Below are 21,776 nucleotides of genomic sequence, written 5' to 3' on the forward strand. Positions count from 1 at the left end.
CTGGACAGAGACAGGAGTCTCCTCTACTCTGGGCAACTCCCTGGCACTTAGGTGCCAGGCTACAGGTGGCAAGGCTGTGACCAGGCAGGATAATGGGTGGCCAGCCTTCTCCCCTTCATGCGTCCAGTCCCAGGTTAGGTGCTGGGGATCTCTGGGGCCTGAGGCCCAGCTGCAGGCAAGAGGGAGCGTGGATAATTTCCCACCTCTTCTAAGGCCGTATGGAGGGATGAACACTGCACGCCCCAGGCTCAAACCTCTTGGTTCAGAAACCTGCTAGAAACCCCACTGCAAGCCAGTTGGCTTCTTGCTGTATGTACTTCTGTAAAACAGACTCAATAACTGCAGAAACCATCCTGGTAGGAGGAGGGTCAGGCTTCCCAGGTGGCGCTAGTCGTAAAGAACCCGCTTGCCAGTGCTAGTGCAACCTGCTTGCCAATGCAAGAGGCGTGAGAGATGCGAGTTCCATCCCTGTGTTAGGAAGATCCCCTGGAGGAGGGCCTGACAGCCCACTCTAGTATTCTTGCCTGGAGAATCCCATGGACAGAGGAGCCTGGAGGGCTACAGTCCATAGGATTGCATAGAGTCGGACATGACTGCAGCGACTCGGCACACATGCACAGGAGGTGGGTCAGAGCCCAGTGCTGGCCGCTGCTCAGCACTCTTAGGCCAGCTGAGTTTGTTCCTTCAGACCAGCTCGCTAGGCCCAGAGCAGTGTCCCCAGTGATCCCTCCCTCCTTTCTGCAGGGAGCAGGTGGAGCAGATGGCCAGGGAGCGAGATAAGGCAAGGCAAGACCTGGAGAAAGCTGAGCAGAGGAACCTGGAGTTTGTGAAGGAGACAGATGACCTACACTCTGCCCTGGAGCAGCTCGCGGAGGAGAAGGTCAGGTGGGTCCTGCTGGGGTCCTGGGCCAGGGCGGATGGTGGACACAGGCTGCTGCCAGCTGAGGCCCTGTTGTCTCACCTCAGCCCGCAGCAGGGATCCTGCAGACCAGGCATCACCCATGTAGTGGGCTGAGCGGACTCCTGCAGAGTCAGCCCGGCTGGTGGCGGACAGAACAGAGGAAAGCATTTCTGACCTTTGTGAAAGCCTTTCTCTCTCTCTCAATGTGTTACCTGCCTCCCTGCGGTTCTTTGCTATGGCCGCGTTTGGCTCCATCCCAGACAGGGGAGGTGCCAGGTCCCATGGGGCGCACATGGGGCTCATAGGGCTCCCCGCTGGGGGGCAGCAACCCACTCCAGTGTTCTTGCCTGGAGAATCCCAGGGACGGGGGAGCCTGGTGGGCTACCATCTATGGGGTCGCATAGAGTCAGACACGACTGATGTGACTTAGCAGCAGCAGCCTGGTTGACCTGATTCTCCTGACCACCCTGAAAGGACTTGGTGAAGTTCTCTCTGAGTCAGAGAACCAGAGACTCATCTCCATCCAAGAATCTGGTTGGGGGACACAAGGCCTCAAGGGCCATGTGAGTGTTTGGATTTTGCTCCATGAGCAACACGGTGTCATTGGTACATTTTTAGAAATAGCGTTTGCAGTTGTGTTAGGTTACTCTAACAGAAAAGTATTAAGGGATACATGTTCATTGTAGAAAACTTGGAAAATACACACTCGAGGAAAAATAAAAGCAAACGTTTCACGTCCACAGAGGTTGTCGCTCCTGACCTTTTTCACGCGTCCCTCGCTCCTTCCTGTGCACGTGGTCGCTTTCAGAGAGGTGTCGTTGCTGCAGTGTTGCGTATCCTCCTGAGCTCCCGTCGGGAGGCTCTGCCGTATGCTGCTGCACCTCTCCCCTTTAAAGAGCGGAGTGATATGATCACGTTTGTAAAACTCGCCCCAAGATCTGCAGGCTCTGAGGTTAATCACGCTCATCAAACTGTTTCCCTGAGTGACAGCTGCCCTTGTGCCCCAAAGCTCTGTGGTGAGTCTGAGGGAGGCCGAGCCAATCGTTTCTGGTTTCAACCACAGTCAATTGATTGTGGACCCAGCCAGGCGCTGCCGAAATAAGAGTTTCCACTCAGCATCACTCTAGATATACTGGGTTTGAGAATCCTGTTAAACAACTGTTTTAGTGATGTTGTTCAGTCATTCAGTCATGCCCGACTCTTTGTGACCCCATGGACTGCAGGGCACAAGGATTCCCTGTCCTCCACCATCTCCCAGAGCCTGCTCAACCTCACGTCCGTTGAGTCAGTGATGCCATCCAACCATCTTGTCCTCTGTCGTCCCCTTCTCCTCCTGCCTTCAATCTTTCCCAGCATCAGGGTCTTTTCCAGTCAGTCAGCTCTTTGCATCAGGTGGCCAAAGTACTAGAGTTTCAGCTTCAGCAGCAGTCCTTCCTATGAATATTCAGGACTAATTTCCTTTATGATGGTTTGATCTCCTTGCAGTCCAAGGGACTCTCAAGAGTCATCTCCAACACCACAGTGTAAAAGCATCAATTCTTCAGTGCTTAGCTTTCTTTATGGTCCAAATCTCACATCCATGCATTGCTACTGGAAAAAACATAGCTTTGACTAGATGGATCTTTGTCGGCAAAGTGATATCTCTGCTTTTTAATATTCTGTATAGGTTGGTCATAGTTTTTCTTACAAGGATCAAGCATCATTTAATTTCATGGCTGCAATCACCATCTGCAGTGATTTTGGAGCCCAAGAAAATAAAGTCTGTCACTGTTTCCATTGTTGCCCTATCTGTTTGCCATGAAGTGATGGGACCAGATGCCATGATTTTAATTTTCTGAATGTTGAGTTTTAAGCCAGCTTTTTCACTGTCCTCTTTCACTTTCATCAAGAGGCTCTTCAGTTCCTCTTCACTTTCTGCCATAAGGGTGGTGTCATCTGCATATCTGAGGTTGTTGATTCTTCTCCCAGCAATCTTGATTCCAGCTTGTGCTTCACCCAGCCTGGGATTTCACATGATGCACTCTCCATATACGTTAAACAAGCAGGGTGACAATATACTGCGTTGCTGGGGTCCAGCTCCGGTGGATCCAGGGTAATTCGAAGTGGGGACGGCGTGGTGAGGAAAAACTTATTTATTTAGAAATATAAAAGAGAGATTAGGAAAGAATAGTGTAGTAGGAAAATTTAGTGGAGAAAAGAGGCTGAATAACTTGGTTTATAGGGAAAGCTAATAAACTCAGGACAAAAGATTTGCACCATCTACGTTAGGCCACCGGTGCCCGTTTGAATAGTGGAAGGTGCCCTGCCTTGGGCTCCCTCTCTCATGGTTCTTGGAAGCCAGGGCAAGTAAGTAGACATGGCGAGCCTCCCCACTCCAGATGGGAATTCAGCCTGAAAAGGAGAGGAAGGGAGAGGGAGAAAGAGAGAGAGAGAGACGGGGTGGGGGGAGCCAGATTCCAAGAAACTAGTTCGAGAGACTAGTCCAAGAAACTGGTCCATCCTTTATTGTTCAGAAGGCTTTTTATAGTTTTGATTGTACATAGAGACCAATGGATAATACAACATTATGCAGTGTCAACTGCCCTGACTCTTATCGAGACCAGGCTTTCTCTCTGCATACCTAGTTGTATACATAAGTCTTAGGTGATTTACATCATCTTCTGGCCAGAAGGCCAGTTAGCATTTTACAGCCCTTTTCTGATAAGGGTAATAATGTTATTCTCCCCAAAGTCTGGTGCCACTCTCAGAAAGCACTAAATAAAGTTACATTCTTCCATAGCAAGGATACAACAATTTATAATAAGGGAAAAGGAGTACAGTGATTTATAACAGAGAAAAGTAATTAACTCAAAAGTCTGTATTGCTAACATCAAAACTACTATATTCCTATTTCTGCATCCTGTTTACATTGATTAATATCCTCCCAGGTGCCTAAAAGATAAAGGATATGGAGGCCTGGCAGCAAACATTAACTCAACAAACTCTTCACCAAACTAATTCTTAACTCTAAAAGGCTCTATATCTTTAAGATGTTTTGAGCTTCGTGCCTCTCACGGTTGGGGGCTGTAAACAATCCACAGTGTAAAAGTCCGGGCAGACTTTTAAGCCGAGACATTCTTTTTATATGCAGGAGACTGTTAACTGGAGCCCTAAGTTAATTCCTTTTAGAGGCAGAAGAGTGGAAAGCCCAGTACAATAAGGCAGGCAGACTCTGGCTTTGGGGGGTAGATGTTCAGGAAAACCCAGGGGGAAGCCCTGACGTCTGACTCGCTTGCCCGTCAGGCCTCTCCGCATGGCCTTGTCCTGGGTGGGGTCTCCCATGCTGGCTCCCGGCACTGCGTTGAGTACTCCTTTTCCAGTTGTAAACCAGTCTGTTGTGCTCTGTCTAGTTCTCACTTTTGCTTCTTGACCTGCATTCAGGTTTCACAGGAGGCAGGTAAGGTGGTCTGATATTCCTATCTCTTTAAGAGTTTGTTGTGGTCTACACAGTCAGAGGCTTTAGTGTAGTCAGTGAAGCAGAAGTTTGTTTTCTGTGGAATTCTCTAGCTTTTTCTGTGACCCAGTGGCTGTTGGCAATTTGATCCCTGGTTCCTCTGCCTTTTCTAAATCCAGCTTGTATATCTGGAAGTTCTTGGTTCACATACTGTTGAAGCCTGGCTTGAATTATTTTGAGCATTACTTTGCCAGCAGGTGAAATGAATGCAGTTGTGTGGTAGTTTGAACATTCTTTGGGACTGGAACACAGGAAAATGAAATCTATCAGTGCTTCCACTTTTTCCCCTTCTATTTGCCATGAAGTGATGGGACTGGATGCTGTGATCTTAGATTTTTGAATGTTGAGTTTCAAGCCAACTTTTTCGCTCTCCTCTTTCACCCTCTTCAAGAGGCTCTTTAGTTCCTCTTTGCTTTCTGCCGTTAGAGTGGTATCATCTGTATATCTGAGATTGTTGACATTTTCCTGGCATTTTGCATGATGTACTCTCTATTTAAGTTAAATAAGCAAGGTGACAATATACAGCCTTGCTGTACTCCTTTCCCAGGTTTGAACTAGTCCATTGTTCCATGTCCAGTTCTGTTGCTTCTTGACCCACATACAGGTTTCTCAGGAGGCAGGTAGGTGGTCTGATATTCCCATCTCTTGGAGAATTTTCCACAGTTTATTGTGATCCACATAGTCAAACACTTTAATGTAGACAATGAAACAGAAGTAGATGTTTTTCTGGACTTTCTTGCTTTTTCTGTGATCCGGTAGATGTTGGCAATTTGATCTCTAGGTCCTCTGCCTTTTCTCAATCCAGTTTGTACATCTGGAAATTCTTGGTTTATGTACTGTTGAAGCCTAGCTTGAAGGATTTTGAGCATTACCTTGCTAATGTGGAATAAGTGCAACTGTGCAGTAGTTTGAACATTTTTTGGCATTTCCTTCCTTTGGGATTGAAAGGAAAACTGACCTTTTTCAGTCCTGTGGCCATTGCTGAGTTTTCCAGATTTGCTGGCATATTGAGTGCAGCACTTTAACAACATCATCTTTTAGGATTTTAAATAGCAAGGCTCCACTAGCTTTAGTGATAAAGCTAAGGTTTTGCACTGTTTTCCCTGCTGATAGAAATGGTTGGTGGAAAAAATCACTGCAGAGTCTGAGGAGAAGGGCCCCGCCCCATCCTCTGTCTGCCTTGGGATTTGCTGTGTGGTGGTATTCCAAGGCTTGTGGTGGAGGCTGACTTCTCTGCGTCTTCAGTCAGCAAGGGCCCTGATGCTGCCTTTATTTACCGGTGCATTTTTTGATGACATGGAGAAGGTTGAATGGCCAAGGGGTGCCAGAGACCCACCCAGAGGTCACCTGCCAGCTTGCCCCGTGTGCCAAGGGACCCACTGGCTCCCTTGTCTGTGTGGGGTCACCTCTGCCAGCCCTGAGGGGGCACAGTTCATGAGGCCTGCGCTGCCCCACAACACTGTAGCTCCCCCGTCTATCAGGCGGGAACAAATGAGTCCCCAGTGCCAAGGCCAAGTGTGCTGACGGGAGACCCTGGGGAGGGAGAGGCCCAGATGGCGCCCCCCAGGAGCCCAATGCACTGCGTGCCGTGTGCCTTGCAGACGCCTGGAGCAGGGCTACCGGGGGAGGCTGAGCCTCCTGCGATCCGAGGTGGAGGTGGAACGCGAGCTGTTCTGGGAGCAGGCCCGGCGGCAGAGGGCCGGGCTGGAGGAGGACTTGCGGCGCCTGCAGGCGGAGGAAACGGGCCTCCGCGAGAAGCTGACCCTGGCCCTGAAGGTAGGGGGGGCAGGGTGCTGACCCTTTTCGGCCCCCCATCCGAAAAGAGGGAGGCTACATTGTCCGGGGGTCGCTCCTCCACACCCACACCTTCCTAGGCCAGGACTGAACCCTCCCCGCGGCCCTGGGGCCTTGACGCTAAGGAACGTTTTCTGCAGCCACCGAGAGAGCCCATTTGTCAGCAGAAGCGGAAGCATCCTGGCTTCTCCAGGAGAGACCCAGGCCTCCTCTGCAGCCGTGTGGGCCGCAGGATGGGGACCCCGGGGCTCTCGCTCTCGGCTCTGGGTCGGCAGCTGCCGCCTCGGCTGCCTCCCTGGGACCAGAGCACTAGACCAAAGACCAGAAGCGTCACCCGCCCACAGCCCTGGTGTGTGACCCGCTCGGGGGCGCTCTTCTTGGCTGTGGAGAGCGTCCCTGACCTGCTCCCCACCTGCCTTTGCTTCCAGTGAGGTGGCCCCGGCCCCACCTCCTTCCTCTTCCCTGACTGTGGGTTCCTCCACACCTGCCCTGCCTCCGTCCCCCAGAGGAGAAGCCAGGCCTGCCTTCTGATCGTATCCTGTGTCTCCGGACACCGCCTTCCTTCCAGTGGACTCCTGGGCTGTTGCAGTGCAGCTTCAAATCCGTCCTAACACTGACCTGTGTCTTGTAGGAAAATAGTCGATTGCAGAAGGAGATGCTTGAAGTCGTGGAGAAGCTCTCAGACTCAGAGAAGCTAGTCCTGAAGTTGCAGAATGACCTGGAGTTTGTGTTGAAGGACCAGGCAAGTCCTCTGGCTGAGTGTGAGTCCGCAGAGAGGCGCCTGTGGGTGCTGGTAAAGGGCGTCAGGGTCTTGATGGAGAATACACAGGAGACGGAATTGGGTTTTTCTGCTAAAATTCCACGTGCTGCTCAGTCACTCAGTCGGGTCTGAATCATTGTGACCCCATGGGCTGTAGCCCGCCAGGCTCCTCCGTCCATGGAATTTTCCAGGCAAGAATACTGGCGTGGGTGCCATGTCCTGCTCCAGGGGATCGTCCCGATCCAGGGATTGAACCTGCGTCTCCTGCATCTCCTACGTTGGCAGGCGGGTTCTTCAGCACTAGTGCCACCTGGGAAACCTAAAATTCTGTGATGGAGAGGAAATCATTAAGGCCACTTTGCCTGTATTTCCCTCCCCTTCAGGCAGTACAGGGGTGCAGGTGACACCCCAGTGATGCCCTGCATGTTGACCTTCTGGTGGCGAGGCCTGGACCAGTCAGCAACTTCTGCACAGACCCCAGTGCTGGGGTGAGGAGCGCTTACAGACCTGGCCCTTTCTGTCACCTTGAGGGGAGGAGGGCAAGGGAGGGAGGTGCGGGGTCCGTGCAAGGGGCCTCCCAGGTGGCTGAGGCAAGAAGGCAGCCCAGGGTCCAGGTGGGAGCATGACCACCTTCCTGAAATTCCGAACATCCTTCTGCCCCGAGACCTTGTAAACGAAGGGCAGGGAGGAAGAGGAGGGACAGGTGGCTGCGCCTGCAGATGCTGAGCGTACTGCGGCAGTACGAGGGGATGGCAGCCCACCCTCTACCTGGCCTGAGGTCCTGGCCCTCATTTTCCTGCTTGCATCTGGCTTTCAGCTGGAGCCTCGGAGCACAGAACTCCTAGCCCAGGAAGAGCAATTCTCAGAGATCCTGAAGGAATACGAACTTAAGTGCCGGGTAAGTGGCCTCTTGCCTGAGGGAAAATCATGCGCTGTCTGCTCAGGACTGGGTGGCCCCTCCCAACTCCTGGCCTTCACGTGGGGGGTGGCCCAGCCCGGGTCCGCAGGAGCATCCCTACATGAGCTGGGTGGGCGTAGCTTCTGACGTGGGCTTCCTTCTTCAGTTGAGGTCCTCTGAGCCTCATGTTTTTGTTTTTTCAAATTTTTTTGGCTGTGTTGCATGGCTTGTGGGATTGCAGTTTCCTGACCAGGGATAGAACCCACACCCTCGGCAGTGAAAGCATGGAGTCCTCAATGCTGGACTGCTGGGGAGTTTCCCGAGCCTCATGTTCTGCAAGGAGGCAGTTGGGACTTGGCCTGCCCAGCACCTGTGCCCAGCCCCACACAGGCTGCTCACCCCAGTCCCAAGGCCCCCGTGTGTGTCCAGGCACCATGTAGGGCTTCATCTTGTTTCCTGTGGTTGAGTGTATGCATTTCCTGGGCCAAACCTACAAGTGAGCCCACTCAGCTGGCATTGCCACCATGCAGAGGAGGGTGCAGGTGGTGAACAGTCACTGCTGGGAAACAGATCACACTGTTACTCCCTCAAGATTGTCCAGGACAATCAGACAAAACATGATTGTTTGTAGTCAAGGATGTAGTATTCACTTGCTTCTTAATGGTTTCCCTCCTGATTAATGTAAAAACTGTCTCTCTGCACGTAATGCTTTGGCCACACCAGAGGATAAAGGTGAGCCCGTGCTGGTCTGCAGTGTGACGTGACCCCTGCCTCCTGCCTGCCACACCCCAACTCCCGGTGCCCCTGCAGTCCTGTGTATGGGTCACCTGTGTAGCCCTTCTCAGAGACCGCGTGGTGTGTGGGTTTTGTGGTTAACTTTCTGGGAGGAACTCTCCTTCTTGCTGTGTTTTCTCCCCCACTTCGAGCACCTGTGACTAACCAGCAGTTAATACGTGGCTTTAGTGCACCTGACTTTTTTCATACAGGTGTGACCCCCTTTGTTTTTTCACATGACTGTCACCTAACTGTTGCTACTCATTTCACTTTTGATTCTTGGAATTTTGGCAAAAAAAATTTTACATTTTGGTGCTACTTATTCAGAGATCTTCCCTCTTTTGGGGGGATATTTTTGGCTGTTTTAAACTAGCATTGAGAACGTTAAAAAAAATTTTTTTAATGATTTCTAATACACGAAGTTGCAAATGTCTGGGCAGCCAGCCCCTCTGTGTGTGCTGATTCGGCGTGGCTGGCCCCTCTTCCTCTCCAGTGCTTTCCAAGCGGCTGTTGAAACCCACCCTCTCCTGCTTTCTTGCTGAACTCACCTCTCCTGCTAACGCTAATGCGAAGAGAAGCCTCGAAGGTTCCAGAGCCCTCAGACCTAGGGCTTCACTGTGTGCAGTAGACTTGCTGCCTTTCCCGGCTCTCGGGGCAGCACCCTGTGACCGCCTTCAGCATCCACAGGCAGCCCAAATTCACATGCAACCCACACAAAAGCAGGCGCATGGCTCCCCAGCCCTGCTGGACGCACCCTGGATGGACAGGCTGGGACCCAGGACAGTGCATGTCATCCTTAAGCACTTAGAACAGGGCAGTCTGCCTAGCATCATACCTTAAGGTCCTGTTTTCTGGCTCCGCTGAATTTGTGGAGCATGTATATGCTCTTGCAGTAGCTGTTTGAGGGGCAGAAGGAACCACTGAAGGGGCAGGGCATTGGGTAGAAATGATTCTGTCGATGTTTCCTGCCATATCAGCGCTGCTCAGTAAAAATAGCAGTCCTGTGTGTACTTCCAAGTTTTCCAGTGGTCACGTTAAAAAAGGTAAAAGAAAAAAAAAGGTAAAAAGAAATGGGGGACGTTAATTTTATAACATTTTATTTACTCCGTTACTTTCACAGTGTCATCATTTCAGCATGTTATCAATATAATCACATTTTAAGTGAGCTATTTTGCATCCCTCTTTGGGAACCTGGTCTTTAAGATCATTGTAGAGTTTATGCTGCACACCTCGATCCAGACTGACCACGTCAGAGCTGCTCGGTGGCATGTGTAGTGTCGTTGCGGGGCGGGGGGCTGGGGCGCACACACCCGCCATCCCACAGGCCTCCCTGCAGCTCTTGCTTCCTGGCCTTGCCCTTTCCCCTGGGACAGAGGTGCTCGCTCTGGGGAGATTGCGTATTTGCTCAGAGTTTCTGAAGGAGGTACAGTGGTCCTAGTAAACATGTGCTTCCTCTAAGATCAGCAGGGCCTGTCCCTTCTCCCACGTGGCGTAGAGTCGCCAGTTAGAGGCTCCTCCTCCCAGCGTGGGTGTGGACACAGGCCAGGCACCAGCCACCAGGGAGATAAGAAAGAACTGACAAGACCTGCCTGGAGAGGAAACTCAGATTAAGAAATCAGAGAGGAGGGCCTGTCCTGGTGGCCCAGTGGTTAAGACTCCAGCTCCGATGCAAGGGGCATGGGTGTGATCCCTGGTTGGGGAACTAAGATCCTGCAGGCCGCGTGGCACAGCCCCCCAAAAAGGAAAATCAGAGCGGGAGGTGGGGCCTTGAGGGTATGCCTGGCTTTGACCCCAGAGCCTGGGTCCCTGGGGGAGGAGCCGGCTGGAAGCGGCATCACATGTGGCGTCCTCCAGGTGGGGTGCCCACGGCCCACCCGAGGCGGGGGGAGGAGCACGTGGACCCACCGTCATGGGTCCCACCCGAGCATGGCGCCCGGGCCGTGGGACCACCTGGGAGAGCGGGCTGTGTACGCTGCCCTGCCTGGCCTGTGAAAGCCAGGTGACCAGGTGGGCTTGTTGAGTTCTATTTCATTCTTTGGGTGGATAAATGATGCTTATTACAAACGAGACCCTTCCTCTTGTATTTTTCCCTCTGTGCTGTGCAGCTTGCAGGGTCTTAGCTCCCTAACCAGGGAGCAAACCCACGTCCCCTGCAGGGAAAGCACTCAGTCCTAACCGCTGGACCACCAGGAAGGTCCCAGAGGCCCTTCCTCTTAAGCCTCATGTCCCCCGAATCTCCCCTACCCCTTACGAGCATGCTCCCCCAATCTCTTGTGGTTTCAGGTGTTAAAAGGTCTCTGTATTTTCTCCATTCCTCACTTTCACTGCACCTTTCTCCCCCTGGGTCCATTCTGGGTATCCAGTGCTGGAAGGTGGTGCCAGGCATAAGAGGTTGGGAAATGACTCCCGCTCCTTGTCGCTCCCGGAGCTGTTCGGTGCCTGAGTATAGTGTCGGTGCCCCATCCTGGAAGTCAGGACCCGCCCTGCTGGGGCCTGAACTGTTCCCCGGGTGCTGGCACCATGCCCCCTCTTGGGCCTGATGGCCGCAGTGGCTGGAGGAAGTGTCTGGCTCTGCCCACAGGACCTGCAGGACCGCAACGACGAGCTGCAGGCCGCCCTGGAAGGCCTGCAGGTAAAGGCAGCCCCGAGTTGGCACGGCCGCCTGTCCCCGGGACACGGCCCAGCAGGTAGGAGCTGAGTGCTTGGAGATGGTGGGTCTGCTGGGAGGTGGTGGGTCGCGAGCTCCTGCCCCGGGGGTGGGGCGGTGGGCCAGCCCGCTGTGCAGGGGGTCACAAGTCCTTCGGACCACTTGTGTGGGAGAAGGGTCCTATCTGAGGCGAGGGGTTTAGGCAACCCAGGGCCCCAAAGGAGATGGAGGAGGAGGAAGGTCCTACTGCTTGGACAGAGTAAGTGGTGAGGGTTATGATGACCTTGCTGTGACCTCAGGGCAGGCGTGTCCCCTGTGAGCCTCCTAAGGCAGGGGTGACGGAAGGAGATAACCCTGGGGAGGGTCAGCTGGGCAGGCGAGCAGAGAGCGGGCTGGGGGTGTGGGGGGCGGCCTGTGATGGCTGACGGGGCAGTCCATGTGAGTGTTCCTCGGGGCCTCCGAGGGCAGCGGGAGGGTCTTCTGTGCCCCTGGCCTCTAAGGGAGGCCCTCACCTGCATCTGCAGCGGTGCACTCTGCTGGCCCCCGAGCCGCAGCCCTGCCGCCCTCAGCCAGGGGTGGTTGGCGTGTGGCTGCTCTCATCACATGCCTCAGTGAGTGTCAGGGGCCCGTGTGGCCAGGGGTCGATGGTCTTTATCCCTGGACGGGCCTGAGCTGTAAGGAGTGTGTGGCCCTTGTTGAGAGCCAGGACCTGCGCCCTGGCTGCGGTGGCCAGATGGCTCTGGGTCGTAGCATCGGAGGGAGCCCCAAGCTTTGTGTTGGCGCCGACGCAGCCAGAGCGCTCTCCCGGCTGGAGCCTTTTCTCTTCCCCTCGACCCCATCTAAGGAGAAGGGGTGGTCAGGACAGCAGTGCTGTGGTGCAGGGGTGGGTGGTGGAGGCCGGGCTGGCCGTGCCTCCAATCGGGGCCACTCCTGACCCAGGCGGCAGTTTCCTGTTGTCAGGGCGATGGGATGCTCTCTTTCCTAAGATGCTTATCCCAAATTTTCTCAGCTGATGTTGCCGAGTCTGTTCCTCTTTTTCATGGAATACAATTCGGGAACTGAAAAGAGCAGGCGACAGGTCAGGATGTGTCTGCTCCCTTCACTTTCCAGCCCATCAACCAGCATGGATGAAACGCCAGCAGTGGCCACACTCACATTCTGACTCGAGCCTTGAGTGTGCCCCCTACCACGCATGGCATGGGGGACACCTGGGCCCAGGAGGGCTGGCCGTGCTGTGGGTCCAAAATCACTGCAGATGGTGACTGCAGCTACGAAATTAAAAGATGCTTGATCCCATGCTGGTCTGAGCAGAACATCTATGGACATGTCCTCTTATTTTCAGGCACCGTCACGTTCGTGGGTGATTCCGCCCCAGCGAGTATAGAAACAGAGATCATGTTGGAGCAGCTGAAGGAGCGTTACCAAGAACTCAAGATCCAGCTGGAGACCAAGGTCAGGGGACTGAGGGAGGCCGCAGAGGTCGGGGAACTTGCTGCTGCTGAGACACGTCTGCAGGCACGTCTGCCCATAGTGAGCTCGCTCAGGGGGACGGAGGTTTGCAGGGAACGTGTGTGACCTTGACTTTCTGCCTCCACCCCCTTCGGAAGGAGGCAAGACAGAAGCAGATTCTGGGAGCAGAATCTTGGTTCCTGTGATTGCCCTGTACCAGGGGCTCCCCAGGGGGCGCTAGTGGAAAAGAGGAGATATGTCGCCAATACAGGAGTCATAAGAGACGTGGGTTCGATTCCTGGGTCGGGAAGATCCCCTGGAGGAGAGCATGGCGACCACTCCAGTCTTCTTACCTGGAGAATCCCATGGACAAAGGAGCCTGGTGGGCCACAGTCCACAGGGTCACACAGAGTCGGACACGACTGAAGCGACTTAGCACGCAGGGGCCCCTAGGCCACCCTGGCCAAGCCTGTCTTCTTGGGTGACTGTGTCTCTTGCTCTGTTACTCAATTGTGGTGGGTTTTGTGGAGGGATGGTGCCCGCAGCTTGTCAGGTGTCACCACGGCCACGGGGTGGTCCTGCCCCTGGGTGCCTGCTGTGGCCTTGCCTTCCAGGCCTCGTGGAGGTGTTGTTCCCCTCTGCCCTCCTCCTGCGGCTACCTGCCGGGCCGCCAGCCTCCCTTCTGCACCTGCGGGCCTCCCCCGAAGGCTGCAGCGGAGGTTACAGGAAGTGACGGAAGCAGGTGGCCACACAAGCCGTGGGGAGCCTTTCAGGGGCCTCGGCACCCTGTTGAAGCTGGGCCACCTGCTGTTTGGGTGCTGCACCCAGCAGCCTTGCTTCATCAAGTGAATTGTATTTGGAGGCCCCCGGTCAACATCGCTCATGCCTCTATCCTCAGGTTAATGACCACGAGAGGAAAATGGAGGTGACGAAAAGGGCCTTTGCAGAGGAGAGGAGGCAGCTGGAGCGGGCCTTCCAGCTCGAGGTTGGCGTGCTGCAGGGTCAGAAGGCCGAGTTGGCGACGCTGCAGGCGGAGTCGCAGGAGGTGGTCCGAGGCCTGCGGGAGCAGCTGCAGAGGAGGGCGGAGCTGGAGCGGGGCCATGCGCACCGCCTCAGCCAGGAGAGAGCACGGCTGCAGGAGGCGCTGCAGAGGCTCAGGTCTGCCACCCCGGCCTTGAGGGATCTCGGGTCCAGGGTATTGCCGAGAACCCAGATTTGAAATTGAATTTGGGCAGATTGCTCAGAGTCACAAGTATGCATAACCTGAGTGGTGAGCCCTGAAAGAGCAGGTTATTTTACACAGGTTCTGACTTTTCTTTCAGCCACACTGTGTGCATGGCATGAGAGAGCTTAGTTCCCTCACCAGGGATCGAACCTGTGCCCCTGTGGTGGACGCATGGAGTCTTTACCGCTGGACTGCCAGGGAAGTCCCAAGGAGTCTGACTTTAAAAACGGTCTCCCTCATCCGTCATCTCGTGGCTCCTGAGGAGGTGGATGAAAGGCCTAGATGCCCCCAAATAATGGGAAAGGCCTTTAGTTTGGGTTAGTGGAGTTCTTGAAAGAAACTGAGATTTGTGGGAAAAGGAGAGAAAAGGTTTATTTGGAAAACTGGAACATGATCTTCTGTGCTAGAGAAGAAGGGCCCACATGCCCATCCTCCGGGCCCCACTAGGAAGCTGAGGGGCTGGAGAGGCCTCAGGGGAGGCTAAAGGGGGGGAGGTGGTCCGTAAGCCGGTGATGGAGCATCAGGTATGTAGCCTGGCCCTCCTCCCGGGCCCCCCTGGGGCCCAGGCCGGCACCCACTCCATCTCAGGAGCCCAGGCCTCTAGAAGGTCTTTTCCAGGAGCCTCCCAGCACCACCCAGGAGATGACCCTGGTGACTGCAGGCAGGCACAGCTGTGTGTTGTGGTTGTACTCTCCACACATTGTGTTTTGGCCCCGTGAGCGCCCACACAGCACTCCCGCAAGCTCCCTGTGTCCTGTGGAGAGAGAGGCTTCGTGAGCTGTTGTGTCCCTTGTCTGGGCAGAGGACACTGGCTCACCGCACACGTGGGTGTGTCCAGCTGAGGCGCCAGCCCCTGCCCGCAGGGTGACCATGGCATGTTGCTTCACCGGAAAACAGATCCCGTGGGATTTATGATAAGCCAAGGAGTAAATGTCAGCGCACCTCCCGGCTTGAGAAGGAAAATACTGACACAGCCAGTGGCCCCAGGCTCTGTACCCAGACCCCCCGCACTTCCCCCCGAGGCGCCTGGACTGTTTATCACCTTCTAGACCTTGCTCTAGGCCTCTGCCTCAGACGCAGCGATCCCCTAATGATGTGGAGCCTTGGTCGTGGTGGGCTGACTTCTGAATTCCCTGCTCCATGAAGCAGAGGTGGTGCTGGGCCTCACAAGTGGCAGAGAGCCTCAGGTGAACATGTGGGCCCACTGCTGCAATTGCGGCTACGATCGAAGGCTGGTCTTGGGCCCAGTGGACCTGCGAGTCCACATCAGGCCCTGGCACACTTGGGGGCCTTCCATGCGGGATCAGCCCAGCGGCCACACGCCCTCTCTGCCATCTGTCTTGGGCACTTCCTCTGGACAGGCACAGGAGCCCAGTGCTGTCCTGATCCTCCACCCAGCCCCCGGGCCCGGCGGGCTGTGCTGGGCCTCTCCCTGCTTCTCCTGACTTGCAGCACGCCTTGGCTTGTTGGCCCCACAGCTAACGCCACAGTTCCAGTCTCAGTGGTGTCTGGATCATTGGACAGGGTTTCCCGGGGTGCAGCCGGGAGTGAGACAGGTGTTTGCAGCTTTTGGCCCCAGAGTGGTGGGCGGAGAAGGCTCCATTCTCCAGCATCTGTAACCCTTGTTACAGGTCTGTTCAGGTCTTATGTTTCCTCCTGGGTCTGTCTTGGTAGATTGTTTCAAGGCATTTGGACATGGCCGTTTTTCAAATCTCCAGACCGGGCGTTTTACTGAATGGTCCTCCACTTGGATGTGTGGTTAGATGCCTTCTTTATGGGACCATCTTCTTCACTCTGATGTGTGGCCTTTCATGAAACTGTCTTTGGAGTACATTCCGTCAGTTTTCCTCATCTGAAAATGTCTCAGCTTCTCTCCCATTTCTGAAGGCTGGTCTTCCTAGGAGCATAAACCTTGATGTACAGTTGAAGGCTGCCCTCTGCCCTCTGCCCTCTGACCTGGGCAGGCTGCTCTGTGTGAGCATCCATTTTCCATTGCTGCGGTGATGAGTTACCAGGAAGTCAGAGGCTTAAAGCATCATAACTTAAGATTTCACGGTGCTCGAGCCTGGAAATCAGAAGTGCCTACGACTGGGCGAGAGTCTCTGTGTTGGCAGCCGCCTTCCTTTCTGGAAGCTCGGGAGGAAACCTGCAGGCCTCCCATTCTTGACCCACACCCTCCCCTAACGCCAGCAGTGACTGGTTGGTCCTCCTCGCGCTCCATCCCGACTCCCAGTCTCCTGCCTGCTCTTCCACAGTGGAGGGCCCTCGTGGACAGCCTCGGACACTCTTTCCATCTGAGGGCGGTGAATTAGCAGCTTTAATTCTGTGTGTTGCGTTGGTTCCCCTTGCTATGAAATGGCACATGTGCAGACGCCTTTTAGAGGCTGCTACTCTGTCCCCACAGGAGGCGATCGGAGTCATGTCCTCTCGCTGCTGTCAGCGTCTCCAGCTTTCGCGGTTTTCCTTTGGTGTGTTTAGGTGTGTATTTCTTTCGTTTTAACTTTCTATTGAAGCGTTACATGCACACACACACAAATTCACACGTGTATACAGTTGGAAGAACTGATGAACTGGACACATCTGTGTCACCAGCACCCAGAACATGTCCTCCAGGGTCACTGTTCCAAGTCGGGATAGTGGTAACCCCTGGGGGAGCTCTGGGTAGCCCCATTGTTTGTTCTCGGTGCTGGTGTTCCTAAGAATGGAATTGTTGAGTCGTAGGGCATAGGTACTGTTTTCTTTTTATTTACTGCACTTAGAAATTATGCCTGCTGAATATATAGATTTGTGTCCTATGAAAATCTTTCAGATATTCTTTGTAAAATATTGCCTCTCCCCTCAGTGGCCTTTTCAGCTGGATGTATGATATTAGATCTTTTCACTTTTCCTCCTTTTCTTTAACTCTCTTCCATTTCTTCCATCTTCTTTTCTGTACATGGCACGTTCTGGGTACTTTTTCATATCTCTGTGTTCCAGGTCAGTGATTTTTTCTTCAGCGATATCTAATCTACCAGTGAGCTTTTATTTTGACATTGATTTTTTTTTTTTTCATTTTCTAACATTCTATTTGGTCCTGCGTGATCATTTCTGATAGCTTCTTGTTGCTTGCTTGTCCACTTTTTATTTCCATCTTTTATTTAAGTAAACATTTAATAATATTTATCCCAAGTTTGTGTCTGATAATTCCAATATCAGGGATCTAATTCTGTTGTTTTGGCTTCTTCTGACTCTCATCAGTGGTCCTTTCCCACATACGTTGTGGTGACCTTTGGTTGTGAGCTCATGTTCACACGATGTTTATCTCTGGGACTCTTGAGAGCTGTAGTAGAGGGTTCTCCCTGCAGAAAGGGTGTGTTTTGCCTTTGCCAAGAAGACTTGGGAGCCTCTTAATCTGAGACCACTTAACCTCTTCCAGGGAACCCGCCCAGCACACGCGCCCCCATTGTGGTTTCTGCACACTGATGTAGGTGTTGGCCTCAGGGTAACGCTCAGGGCAACCCCATTTTGTGTTGCTTAATGCTCACAGCTCTGGTTTCAGCATTCAGGTTTTTGTTGAAGGCCCCTGGAGGTTTCTGTAACCTTCTGTGAGGACACCACACCTTAGATGATCAGCTCTGCACAGGCTCTGGTTATCTGGTGAATGTAGAGGACTGGGATAAGGCAACCGCCATCTTACTGGAGGTCCAGGAAACTGGAAGCAGAACCCCCATCCCCTGCTGCCACCCAAATGCACACACACACCTGCCTCGAATCAATTTTGTTTTCCATCCAGGAGCCTGAATAACAGTTCAAAACACAGACCTCATTTGAGATCACTCTCCTCATTGAAACCCTTCACTTCTTTTAAAATTCCACTGACTTCTGTGTCTTAATTTTTCTCTAGTTCCTCATGAGAAAAATGAAATCATACTTATGCTTATGAAGGAGATACTTATGCTTGATATTATAAGAATATTAAACATATGAGGTCATGTGCTTTGAGTACTTTTAGATTGAAAAAATCAGAAGCTAATGCCAGGTAGAAACCTAATGTTTAGGGGAATAAATGTCAGTGACACCAGCACATATCAAGGATAGATTTTCTGGGCAGCAGGCATGGGTTTCAAGCTGTCTCCCCGTGATCTTTATTGGTCAGTTGCTCATCTGTTCCACATGAGTGGAGTTACCTTCCAGGGAGACTAAGAGCATCAGAAGCCAAGGGCTCCAGGCAGACTTGGCCTGGGCAGCTTCTGTCAGTACTTGCTTTCCCCTCCTGAAGGTTCCACATTGCATCGGATCACCCTCTGTCCGCTGATGTGGGCATCTTTCCAGTTTCCTCTACTGGGGTCCAGCCCCAGCAGGATCCAGGGGTTCCCTCAGGATGGATGGAGTAGGCGAGAGAGAGAGAGAGAAAGAGAGAGACGGGGAGACCAAGCTTAGGTGGAACAGGTCTGGTCTGTAACTTTATTTTTAAAAAGAGCTTTTATACCTTGGGTGGTACATAGAGGGGGATGGAAGATGCAGAGTCATGCAAGGTCAGCAGTTCTGACCCTTATCGAAACCAGGCTTGCTTTCTGCATGCCTTTCCATATACAAAAGTCTTATGTGATTTACATCATCTTCTGGCCTGGAGGCCTATTAACAGTTTATGACCCTTTTTTCTGATTAAGGTTTGTCAGCCAGAAAACTTATTTTCTCTAAAAGTGTTTTTTTCTAAAGTCTGGCGCCACTCTCAGAAAGTACTAAATAAAGTTACATTCCTATGGGGCAGAGGTGCAGTGGGTTATAACAAAGAAAAAATTTATTAACTCAAAGGTCTAATGTTGCTAACACCAAGGCTACTACTTATTTTCCCTACATACCAACTATATGAACTAATATAGTTCCAGGCACACAATTGGTAAGGGATATGGGAAGTTGGCAGCAAGCATTGGCTCAACAATGAAATCCTTCATCAGCACTATTCTAATAATTTTTACTCCTCGAAGGGCTCTATGCCTATTAGAATGTTTAAGCTCCCCTGCCTTTCATGGTTGGGAAGTTGTGAACAATCATGTGCGTTAGTTGTAAGAGTATGGATAGACCTGCCATGCAAGTTAGAATGCTAACAGAGGGGTTTGAATTGAAATATTCCTTTCATGCCCAGGAGACTTATCAACTAGAGCCCTCAGTTGATTTTCTCCAGAGAAAAGTGGTCGGGGAGAGCCCCCTGGTAATGCCAAAAGAGTTGGTGAAAGGCATAATATAGTAAACAGTAGACAGACAGATTTTGGTGTCGGGGTAGATGCTTGAGCAGGTCCAGGGAGTCCCTCGAGTCCTGATCCGCCTTGCCTGTCAGGTCTCTCCTCATGACCTTGTCATGGGTGGGATCTTGTGTGCTGGCTCCTGGCATTCCTCCAGTGCTGACCTCAAGGTGTACGATAGGGGGCACTCCCCATAGGATTCAGCTTCCTGAGTCCTTGTGTTCCTCAGCTTTGTGCTCGGGGTCCCTGGGGGGGATTTCCTTGCAACAACTCCATGAGGACTCTCACCTAGCATCTTGCATCAGTGCCAGCTATGAGCACGCTGACATTTCAGTGAAGGTGTAAGGAGATGCAGGAATGGGCCAGCTGTAAACACAGAGAACCAAGGTGCCGAATACTTTAGTCACTGGCTCTTTTAGGAGCTAAGAAAGCTTTGTTTTTCTGTAGCTTTTCTCTTGGGAGATGCAGACCAGAGCAGGTTAACACTGGATACAGGGAGGGACTGGTGCCCTGCGTCCCCATCCAGGGAAGGAAAGTGTGGCTAGGGGTCATTGCAAGACCAGACTCTGTCGGGTGACCAGCTCCTGGAATTCCCACTCTTCTTTCTTTTTAATTTGTTATCCAGAATCAAGTTGGAAAAGCTTTCTGAAGAAAACACTCTGTTGAAAAATGAGCTGGGGAGGATCCGACAAGAGCTTGAAGCTTCAGAAAGGACAGAGGCTGCACAGAGGTAAGGGCCAGCTCAGTGGTCCCACCCCAGCCACCCATCCCGAACACGGTTCGCTCATCATAGAAGAAGCTCAGAAGGCATTACTGTAGATAGCGGGACATGTTCACAGATAACCCATATTCCAGGAACAGTCAGCAGAGAACTGTGCTGCCCTCCGACCAGCCTTGATAGGCACAGGAGGGCTCAGGCATCCTACAGAATACTCCATAGCGTGCTCGAGGGTCAGAGGAGGCATCCTGCATCCCTGTAGGGGCAAGAGGGCCTCTTACAACCTTCCTGGGCCAGTAGAATCTGTTTGTTCTTGTCCTAATGATGATTTCGGCTGTGCTTTTGTCCAAGGTTCATCCCTGGTCTATGGATTTCAGTGTGTCAGATTCAGGGGTCTAGCGCAGGGGCCTGCGCACTGAGGCAGGAGCTGTGTGTATTGCAGAGGATACTTGGTGCTAGATTTCAGCTTTCACTATCAGAGCCTCATAAGAAGGGTTTGGCTTTTTTTTTTTTTTTTAATACAAATAAGCTCAGCTCTAAACTGCTGAGAATGTGGTACTGATTTGATAAAAGTGCCGGACGATTAAAGTGTGGAATCCAGAGTGGATAGTCACCCAGCGATCACTGTTACATTACAGCAATTCTGAAATCCGAAAGGTTTCTTCCCTCCAGGAACCATTTTCCGTAGCTTTGGTGCTGGGACCCTTTTGACAGCAGACGTCAGCAAATGCAAGGCTGTGTTGGTCGTTACACTTCTGGATGTGAAGAGCACTCCCACGTGCTGGAGAGAGATTAACATGTGCTGTGCAACTGAGGAATGTTTTGGAGGGTTTGTTCTTACAGTGCTGGCAGGGTTCCTCTGGTTCCCAGTCTGGGATCCAGTTGGACCAGTAACAATAACAGTGCAGGACAGTGACAGACCAGTGGCTGTAGGGTATCGAGAGCAGGTGTACAAACCAGCCAGCACGGTGACCACAGTGAGCAATGACTCATCAGTGATACTGTTAACTTTGCTTCTTCAACAGGAAGGAAATTGAGGTCTTAAAGAGAGACAAGGAAAAGGCCTGCTCTGAGATGGAAGAGCTCTGCACACAGGTTAAGTATTGACACCTGGTGTGAAACGGATGCACCACCCCCTCCCTTTTCTATTGTTTTGAAATAATCTCAAACTTACAGAAAGGAAACAGAACATTTTTATGGAAGTTAGAAGAGGTGCTGGCCCATCAGCCCCCTCCCACTCCAAGTTGGGGGATCAGTGTGGATATGACGGGTTGTGGCCCCGTCAGCTGCAGCCAGGACCTCGTGTGGCTTCAGTCTGCCTTTCCTTGTTCTTAGGACCTGGTGCTTTTGAAGGTGATAAGCAGTTGTTTTGGTGTGTCTAGAACTTCCTTAGAATTGGATTCAGATTATGTGGAAATATCCTCTTCTCATTCCATCCTGTCCAGGGACACAAGCTGTAGTGACGTCCTTAGATTCTTGGTCAGGTGGTGTTGGCCAGGCTTCTTCACAAAGTTACTTTCCCCTTGGTTATTCCTGAACATTTTATGGGAAAATCCTTTGAGATGATGTGAATGTCCTGTTCTTCATCAAACTCTCACCCAGTTGTTCTCCCTGTTTATTTAATGGGTTATAATATGTTACCATCAGTATTTATTTTCATGCTCAAGTGTCCTAGGTTTGGCTATAAGAGCCCCCTCGTGGTGAGTTCTGGTCATTATTTGAGCACTTCCTTACTTTCTAGTGTCCCATGGTATTCCAGGTTCATCTGGTACTTCCCTTGCCCCAACCCTGGAAGCAGCCACTTCTCCAAGGAATCCTTGGTGACTTTTAGCTCAGAATGGTACTTGGAGACCAAGATTTGGGTACTGGGGGTGCTCACGGCTCCAGGGTCATCA

At 52.3% G+C, this 21,776-nt stretch overlaps 1 protein-coding gene across 5 annotated transcripts in view; it reads left to right on the top strand.

The window, feature by feature from the left end:
* Positions 1–21,776, top strand: part of NINL (ninein like) — a 97,583-nt gene that overhangs the window by 63,064 nt on the left and 12,743 nt on the right. For 4 of the 5 annotated variants that reach the window (XM_042230427.2, XM_042230428.2, XM_060397172.1 and 1 more), the window contains 9 exons: positions 745–885; positions 5,996–6,170; positions 6,820–6,930; positions 7,766–7,846; positions 11,202–11,307; positions 12,610–12,782; positions 13,615–13,874; positions 19,789–19,893; positions 20,907–20,976. In XM_042230427.2, the coding sequence (XP_042086361.1) occupies positions 745–885; positions 5,996–6,170; positions 6,820–6,930; positions 7,766–7,846; positions 11,202–11,307; positions 12,610–12,782; positions 13,615–13,874; positions 19,789–19,893; positions 20,907–20,976 (1,222 nt within the window). The remainder of the gene's footprint in view (positions 1–744; positions 886–5,995; positions 6,171–6,819; positions 6,931–7,765; positions 7,847–11,201; positions 11,308–12,609; positions 12,783–13,614; positions 13,875–19,788; positions 19,894–20,906; positions 20,977–21,776) is intronic. The other variant, XM_027976494.3, reaches the window with a different exon arrangement.

Source organism: Ovis aries, chromosome 13 (genome assembly GCF_016772045.2).
Source record: "Ovis aries strain OAR_USU_Benz2616 breed Rambouillet chromosome 13, ARS-UI_Ramb_v3.0, whole genome shotgun sequence".
NCBI lineage: Eukaryota > Metazoa > Chordata > Mammalia > Artiodactyla > Bovidae > Ovis > Ovis aries.